The sequence below is a fragment of the Oryzias latipes genome, chromosome 11, assembly GCF_002234675.1.
Source record: "Oryzias latipes chromosome 11, ASM223467v1".
In the NCBI taxonomy this organism is placed as follows: Eukaryota; Metazoa; Chordata; class Actinopteri; order Beloniformes; family Adrianichthyidae; genus Oryzias; species Oryzias latipes.
The window spans coordinates 14,369,015-14,377,820 of NC_019869.2; the positions used below are offsets into that span (position 1 = coordinate 14,369,015).

The following is an 8,806-nucleotide window of genomic DNA, read 5'->3' on the forward strand; positions in this document are numbered from 1 at the left end:
TCATTTTCTAGAACATAGTTTCTGCAGAGCAGCAGGAGTTCATTAGAAATTCACCTCAGACCTGTGGGCAGGACTGTTGGTGCAGAGCAACCCAGCCCCCTTTCCCCTCCCTGTTGCTGAAAGCTATGGGAGCAGGGAGCTTTTTGCCCGCCCTGCATATGTTATTCGTTACAAACATAATTTTTTTTCTGTTATTAATTCACAACAATTTCAATAAAGAAATACTCTGAATTGTAATTTTGAACCTAATTTCCTTCATATTTGTCCTCTATCATGAATGCTGAAAGGACTTGTTAAAAACACCAAAAACACAATTTTCATCGGAGTGGGTCTTTAAGCCAAAATCCATTGAACACATTTGATTCATGTTTGAGGCCAGTCATTTTTTAATCTCTCTTTTTTTTTATCTCAAAAAGCAGCTTGGAAAAGAATGTGGCATAATTTGAAAACCCAAATAAACAACAGTTTGCTTTCATCTTCACGTAATCTGTTACGGGTGTCATTACCAGCAATCTGTTGTTTCTTTAGTTACTTTCTGTCTTCTTCTTTTTCAATATTCCCCTCGGAGCATGCTGCATTCTCCTCCTCTGTAACCTTTCCCCTGTCAATTGTTGTTCCTCTGTGTTGTCTGCACACACAGACACACACTGCATCCAGAGTTCTCGGTCTACCATGCTTCCAATTATCTTCAACAACTGGCTGTTGCTCTGCAGGGCATGGGATCTGGTTACTTTCACTCCTTGAGTGCAGCTATCAGCGAACATCTCATATGTCTGCTAGGTTTGGAGCCAAGAGCCTGAACTCAGGTCTGTCCTGAGAGAAAGTCTGAGCCTCAGACACTCTTTAACCTTAATCATCTCTGTGGTATTTATCAATTCTTAACCTAAATGCATACTCAGTTGAAGTTCAGTAACTGCCTGAACTTTGAGCTACAGTTAAAGCGTAATCTGACTGTAGCATGGCGGGAAGCAGTTACTCTCAATCAAAGCCTTTCAAGTTTCTTGATTTTTCTGTTTTATATTAATTCCAAGAAACTGTGAAGTCGTGTATACACAAGATTTAATATGAAGCAAACTAACAAAGTAACGTTTTGTAAAGTCTGGTTTTGTCTGAGCAAAGATCTCCATATATACATAGTAAGTAAGCTCTAATGGCACTGGCTGGAAATTTGGACCTGAAAATCTCAAAGACCGCACCAGCAAAAAAAGGGGCAAAAGGTCACTAAGATATTCAGGAAATCTCTGTGTAAATCTCTAAGATCTCAAATATTAAAATAAGATCAAACCAGACAGGAGGGATGCAGGCCTTCCTGATCGTTAAAAAACTCATTCCTGCAGTTCCTGGGACAGCTCACAACAGTCCAAATTTGTTCAAATATCAGAGTTAGTGATCAGTAGCTCTTTAAAATGTCTGCAACTCATCCAAAACTGAACCAAAGCTGATTACAGATGCCAGTAAGCTGCTCACCTTCTTCTAGTGGCTCTTTACGCTGGCTCCCCATCAAAGAAATATTTTTTTAAATTTTGAATAGTTTTTTGAGCCTTGCATGGAAAAAGTAATTCATACATCATTGACCTTTTAACCTTTGATACTTCATCTCTTTGTTTGAGGTCTACAAAAACGTCTAACTTGCTCTAAAAAGGGTGGGAAAACTTTTTGACTTGTAGGCTACAAAGGGTTCTAAAATTTGACAGAAGTGCTGCACTTGGAGCAGATGCGTGGCGGGTTTTGGTAACCCAACTCATAAGAAAAAGAAAAAAAACACGGAATCTGGACAAAGACATGCTTTAATTTTGATGGTTCTCATTTTAGAACCAATTGCACCAATAGGTTAATGTCCCTCAGGGAAAACGCAATCTTGGAGAAATGCTGCATTCAGGTACTGTTGATGATCAGAAAAATGGCTGTCCGACTTGGAAAACACACATGAATGTCAGAGAAACATTAAATCTTCCAACACTGCATGAATGCAAAATAACTTTCTGCACATAATTAAAGGTGAATTTATCTGTAGTTCCTCATCTCTGGGGAGACACCAGAATTACAAGAAAAAGGTCATGGATTATCAATATAATTTATTCCAGTTTAGCAGGCCAGATACAGTTTAACGTGTCGTAGTTTGCCTACCTTTGCTCTAAAACCAGAAGAGATCTCGCCGTCCAAGCGTGTGCCCGCCATCTTTGAACTCCCTTTCTTTTGTCATTACAACACATCAACTCCGTTCAGTGCTTTAGGATAAAGGCATTTATTCAGAAGAGCTTTTTGCTGATTTAAAACTCTTTTACTGTGACTAAATCTTTGTTCTAGCTTGTCCCAGTGATTGGATGATAGTTCTTATTTCCTGTTTCTCTTTGAATTTATGCTCTCTTTTACTTTTGTGAAGCACTCTGTGATTTTATCTGGGAGAGGTGCTTTAGAACTAAATATTTACATGCCTTTTTACAATTCAAGATCATGTTTAGATGCCACTCTTTTATTATTCTGAGGTATTTTCTAAATGACAGAAGCTGTGTTTTTTACTCTGAGTGTCCTCAACTGTCTGACAGACTCCCAAGGATTCTGACACAAAACTGGACGGTGGAGCTGAGAAAGACGAGGTTTTGTTTTCCCGAGGAATTTTTCTAGTTAGGAACAAAGATTGACATCTCTGTATTTGTTGGGTTTAACTGTAAGCAGTTATTGGACGGTCATTTTCTGGTTAACTTACTGTCTGTCTCAATAAAAAAGCAGTAAAGCAGAATGGAAGAGGTACTTGGCTAAAGCATTCAACGGGGGACCCTAGACGTAGCCCTGAGGAACACCACAAATACATTTCCCAATGTTCTGATAAATATTTTGGCTAATGAAACCCCGTGCTTTCTGTTATAAATACAAAACAAAATAAATTTAGAGTTGACTATGTCAGAATGGCTGAAACTTAACTGGATGACGATCGAGAAACACCAGAACCATGTGATGCAGCTGCAGCCATCAAACCCTTTCAGAAAGGGCCGTCTCATTTCTGAAGCCAAAATGAAAATAATTTTTCATTTGATGATGTTCAAATAAAGAGGTTAACTGCTGTGCCACCACTCTCACTAAAACTTTAGAAACAAAAGGAGGTTTAGAAGCAGGCACTAAGTTTTTGTGATCAGAAACATCTTAACTAGATTGTAAGATAGGGGAGGAGCTGGAGAGCAGAACCTCATCTTAGACTAAGACTAAGAAACTCAGAGGTGAGAACAAAAATGAAAAAAATAAAATAAAAAAAACACTTCATAAGAAGTTTGGTCCAAAACAGAGATGGTTTCCTCTGATGGTTAACCACATTTTGTTGGTGTGAACTTGGGAATCAAACTTTGGGCACTTTAGAAGCAGATTAGGGATTAGAACCAGCGTTAAAACACCATCCAGTGGGGGGAAAAAAAGATAGTAATTGAAGCACTTTGGATTTTATTGGATTTGAAGAAGAAAAAAAACAGTGTAAAATGCAAATTCAAAGAAAAATTTGTCAAATGTTCAGTTAGTAAAAACTGATGTGTCCGAAATATTCAGATCATGACCGGGATCTGGACTTGTTCATGTCATTCCACATCCAGCCGCCCAGAGGTACTTAAATATGTCATTAAAAGAGGTTGGGGGAGCAGAATTTTAGTCAGAGGAGGGGTAGTGGCTTTTCATTGCTTTTTTTTTCCTGTTATGTAAACTTGGATGAACTTCATGTTTTTGTGTTTTGATGTGTTTTAACAAACCAGCCTCCATTCTTCAAGTATTCATCTTTTTTGTTTTTTGAAAGTTCATGCAAAAAAACTATCCTGTCAAAGTAAAATGTACAAGTTTTTCTTTATGGATTTCATTGTACAATGGACAATGACATTAAAAGCAAATCCAATCATCTAGCTGTAAAATGTGAAATATTGAAAGGTAAATAGAATTAGCTTTGTGGATTACGAAAAAGCAAAAGCAGCCCTAAGAGGACCTCATAAGTTTGCCTGTCTGCCACCTGTTGCTAAGTTTCTCCACCATGCCTGACCGCCCGCCCCAAAAAGCTAATGCATAACCTAAGAGAACGGCCTTTAGACTGCAATTAAACAACACTAAAGCCAGCAAAGGGGCCATTGCTCCAGTAACCTGTCCCACACAGCAGCCTTTATCACTCAGTTCCTTCATCAGGCTGAATGAACACAAACCAGCTTCAACCCTGATCTGTATTTTGCCAAGCTGCTTGTTTCTCGTCAGCCCATAATTAAGCAGTGTTCTAAAATATCTGCCATGTTAGACACCAACATTTAATTTCCTTTCTTCCTTCATTGGTTCCTCTCTGTTTTAGGACCTCATTGTTTCCTCCCTTCCCTCATTCCACATGTGTTTGAACTCATAACGTAAATTCTGCTGCTTTGCTTGATGAAAACGTTTCCGTTTGTGTTGCAGCATGTGTGGAGTGAGAGCGAGGACTGCCTTCCCTTTCTCCAACTGGCCCAGGACTACATCTCCTCCTGTGGGAAGAAGACTCTGTTGGAGGTGCTGGAGAAAGTCTTCACCTCCTTCAGGCCTGTAAGGAAACTTACTTCAGCTCCTCAAGCATTTCTGCAGCAGCAGCTTCTCCTCCTTGAATACAAGGCTCAGTCTGTCAGCTGTGGGCTAAACATCAGAAAGGCTGATTTTTACTTTGACTTATTTTAAGGAGGAAAAATTAAGTTCAAAGGTTTGTGTAAAAAAAAAATGTAAAAAATGTTCATCTTTTTTTAGCTTAAATGATATTGTTTTTAAATCTGGTAACCAAAATTTCACATTTTTAGGTTAAACCGTATGAATAAAATCACAGAGGCTTAAATTTAAAAGGAGAATCATTGTACATACATTTTTTTTACTGTTTTCAAGGGTTCAACAAAAGGAAACCTATACTGTCTGCCTAATTCAGTGTGTCTAAGGTAGCTGATTGAACAAGACAAAGTAAAGTTTAAAGTTGGGTTGGGTCACCCACTTGCCTGTCAAAAACAGCATCCCCAAATATGAAGAGATTTGAGCTTTACTAAAATCAAAACTGCAGATTTTTAAAAGGAATTCACCCTTACCCCCAAAAAGCTGTCAGATACAGGAAATAAAGTAATGAACATAAAAATCCTTCAAACCAAGCGTAAATATGTTTTATTTTGGTGTAAAATTAGCCTTCAAGCATTGGAGTCGATAGGAAATTGCTCGTTTTTGTAACCTGCCTCCGGTGGTCTTTAGTGGAACTGCAAAACTTGGTACTTCCTGGTTTGTGTCGAGTTTGGGAACATAGGGTGGTGTCTTGTTTTAATAATATGATGCTGATTACTCAATAACTAAAACTTATAAACGCACGCAATTAAAATGAATGATCCACTGAAGAAAAAAACTCTTTTGCAACGACAAGACAGAACTAAAACCAAACAAAAGATCTCTTAGATTTCTGTCCTTCCTGAGTCCCAATGACGGCATGAAGATTTGAAGTAAGCCAGTGGTCACATGACTTGATACATTTGTTTTGCACTGATGTGAAGCACCAACAATCAGAAAGACTGGCAGAACCACAAGTGCTGACATTTGTTTAAAAAGATTCAGGTGTTTAATGCCAAAGAAGTTAAAAAAGGTTTGAACCAGAACACAAGGATGTTTAATGATGTTTGGAATTATACTATTTAACACTGAAGTAAAGGAAAACTGACCTGCCTGTGCAAAAAGCGGCCTAGTGGTCAACTGGTCCTCTACCAGGGCTTCACTTGCCTCTATTTTTAAATGGCTCAAAGCGGAAGTTGTGGCATTTCCCCTTGTCCTACTTTGTTGTTATGGTTAAATAACCAACAGAGTGTGGAAAACACAAATTTCACACAGAGAAGGTGGCAGAATTCCCTCCTGTTCAAAGTCCTCTCTACCCATCAGTAAATTGAAAGAGAAGGAGCTCTTGTGAGCTTCACACTCATCGGCAGGATATAACCTTTACCTTTGAGACAACAGTCCATCTTGTAGTGCTTCATGGCAATCTATGGTCTTAAAGCTTAATGTAACAGGATTTGTTTCAGTCCTGAATATTTGAAGAAAAGAGCCCATCAACTTAAGCTTCACCTCCCACCTTCCTTACCTTGCAGACCACTTCAGGGTTTCCGTCCCAAAAAAGTTTGTTTTGAACATTATAAGCGAGTTTATCCCCCTCGAGGCAAGAAAAATGCACAAGAACTCCCCCCCATCCCCACCCCCATGTGTAAAAGCTAACAAATTGTACAGAAAAGTCTTAGTCTTAAAGCTCCATTCTGTTTATGATGAAAAGTAAAACCTACCAGTAGTTCTGTATTTGAGTCTTTTCCATTGTAGCTGTTTTTGTCCTCTAAATAAAGATTTAATTATTCAAAATCTTCTTTTTCTGCTAGCTGCTGGGCCTTCCAGACATAGACGACGACACCTTTGAGCACTTCCACGCCGACGTGGAGGGGGAACCTGGACCCGACCAGCAGCAGATGGGGGTCAGCCAGCAGTGATCCGCCCCCACCCCTCCAGTACCCATAAGGAGACCTGGCCTGAGCAGAGCTGCTCCAAACCTCCGGACATGAACACATGATAAACATACTTACAGTCAACTTGCTGGAATTGCACCATTTTTCTTGAATGTCTCAGTGGCTTTGCTTCCCAAAGAATGCACTTTGTCGAGTCCTCCATAGAACAAACACACACACACACATTGGGGAGGTGGGACCCTGTGTACAATGCAAGTAGTAATCCTCCATCTGCTTGGTTCCTCAGAAAGAGTCCAGAGGTTGGGTAAAAGTAGAGTTGGACGTCACGACAATAAACCCCTTCTAACTCTGTGGAGGAATCTGCGGAAAATTGTCCTTCTGGGGCTGCAGATGTGAGGATGAGGATGAGAGGAAGAAGCAAGTGTGTGTGTGTGTGTGGGGGGGGGGGGGGGGGGCTCTATAAATGACATGACAAACATCATACAGTTACAGGAAACCCATTTTAGATGTTTATTGTTGCACACTGTCACAGTTATGGACACCCCCCCCCCCCCCCCCCCACACACACACACACAAACATGCTGCACATGACACTTCTCATATCCTTCAGTCTTCCTGGTTGTTGTCGGTGGTCTTCTCTTCTGCAAAACTCCTAGATTCTTCTACATGCCTTTTCTTCCTATCTCTGCTGTTTTCAACCTTTCATCTGATGACCAAGCTGAGAAGGGGGGAGGCCCTCACCCCAGGGTAGGGCCCATGTTCTTTCCAGTCACAGATGCACTGCAGCGCTCCCCACATGACAGCCCCCCACACACCCCACATTTCCTTTTGCCTGTAACGCTGTTCCTTCATGAGCCTGTGATCGTCCAGCAGTCTCTTCTGTTTGCTCAATAAACCCGTGTGAGCAGAGCCCTCCTCTCCCGCCTGACTTTTATTGGAGCACAAGACACAAACATGGAGGGATTTTCATGTTGGACCTGCTGCTGCTGCTGCTGACGTCACAGACCACCTGACGCTCACTGCGTCAGGTTTGAGACGTCTATGCGCACAGGAAGCTGGGCTTCAACTTTCAAAGTAAAAGCACGAAAATGGTTGGCTGCACAGAAGACCTGGGGAAACTGTTATTTACTCTGTCAAGAAGAAATAGAACTACTTTGTCCGCTTAACAAAAAAAAAAAGAATATTATAATATATATAATATATAAGTTTCAAATAATTAGAATATATAAGAAGCCCTGTGACCCCGAAAGGGATAAAACGGCAGAAAATGAATGAAGGAACATAAGAAGTAAAATTATTCACCCATTCTTCTCAGCAACTTTTGCAAATAAATCAAAATTAACTTATAGACTCAGCTGCATAAATGAATCCACAAATATGAGTATTTACACATCAAACATGCACCAACAGGCAAAACTCAAGATTTTGAACCACAACCATAGAACAAAACAACAGCATGCAATGTCCAAAAAAGGACCTCACATAATAATAAATACATATTAGTTACATAATGTTGCACAATGTAAATGCATAATTCTTATTAATTTACCTAAAATGCATCCTCAGACCTCTGTACAGCAACATAAACACTCCTCCATATTTTGTACCTTTATGATCTTAAAATTATGTCAATTTTGAAAAATTAGTCATTTTTGAGAACAAAATATTTCTGGAAAAATCATAGAATTCTCGGAAACCTGCTATGAATTTAATTAAAGAACGTAAAACATCTATGATAACGGCTGAATTACAACATTTAACTCCCAAAAAGTTTTTGGTTGATGAAAGGTCAACCTTGTGTAATCTTCATAGATAAGCTTTAAACTGCTGCTTTCAAAGGGCTTTTTCCAGTCTAAACCTGCTGGTTCTTTACTCATGCCGGCACTGAAAATTTCATTTTTTAAATCCTTTTAGGTGTTGAGACAGTTTTGACATAGAGACCTTATCATGAAAACATTTTGAAATCAGGGTTTTATGAAACATTACTTGTAAATTTTGACTTTTCTGCTGACAACTGAAGATAGAGAAACTTTAGGATGTTTTCATGGAATAGAGACAGACAGGAATTTTTGTCTTGACGGACAGATGAGAAGAAAATGTAAGTGTCGTTGCAAATGATCTGCTGAGTGTGTTGAACATTTGGTCTGAATGTTCTGCTCTACAGGCAGAAAAAGAAACAGTGATTGATTTGAATCTTCTCCACCTCTTCACAGTCACACCCACCTCATCTTTTTGTGTGGGTCTGTGTTTGCTCTCCGTTTGAACCGAAATGACATTTCCTATTTCAATTTATTACAACACACTTTAGGAATAAATAAAACTCAAATAAGTCCCCTGGGAACAGGGACATTTTT

The 8,806-nt window shown here is 39.4% G+C and overlaps 1 protein-coding gene across 1 annotated transcript in view; it reads left to right on the top strand.

The window, feature by feature from the left end:
- mturn (maturin, neural progenitor differentiation regulator homolog) overlaps nucleotides 1-7,362 on the top strand; it is a 10,964-nt gene extending 3,602 nt beyond the window's left edge. Inside the window, exons 3-4 of the mRNA XM_023959903.1 lie at nucleotides 4,411-4,533; nucleotides 6,369-7,362. Coding sequence (XP_023815671.1) covers nucleotides 4,411-4,533; nucleotides 6,369-6,476 — 231 coding nt within the window. The 3' untranslated portion in view covers nucleotides 6,477-7,362. The remainder of the gene's footprint in view (nucleotides 1-4,410; nucleotides 4,534-6,368) is intronic.
- Nucleotides 7,363-8,806: the final 1,444 nt, after the last annotated feature.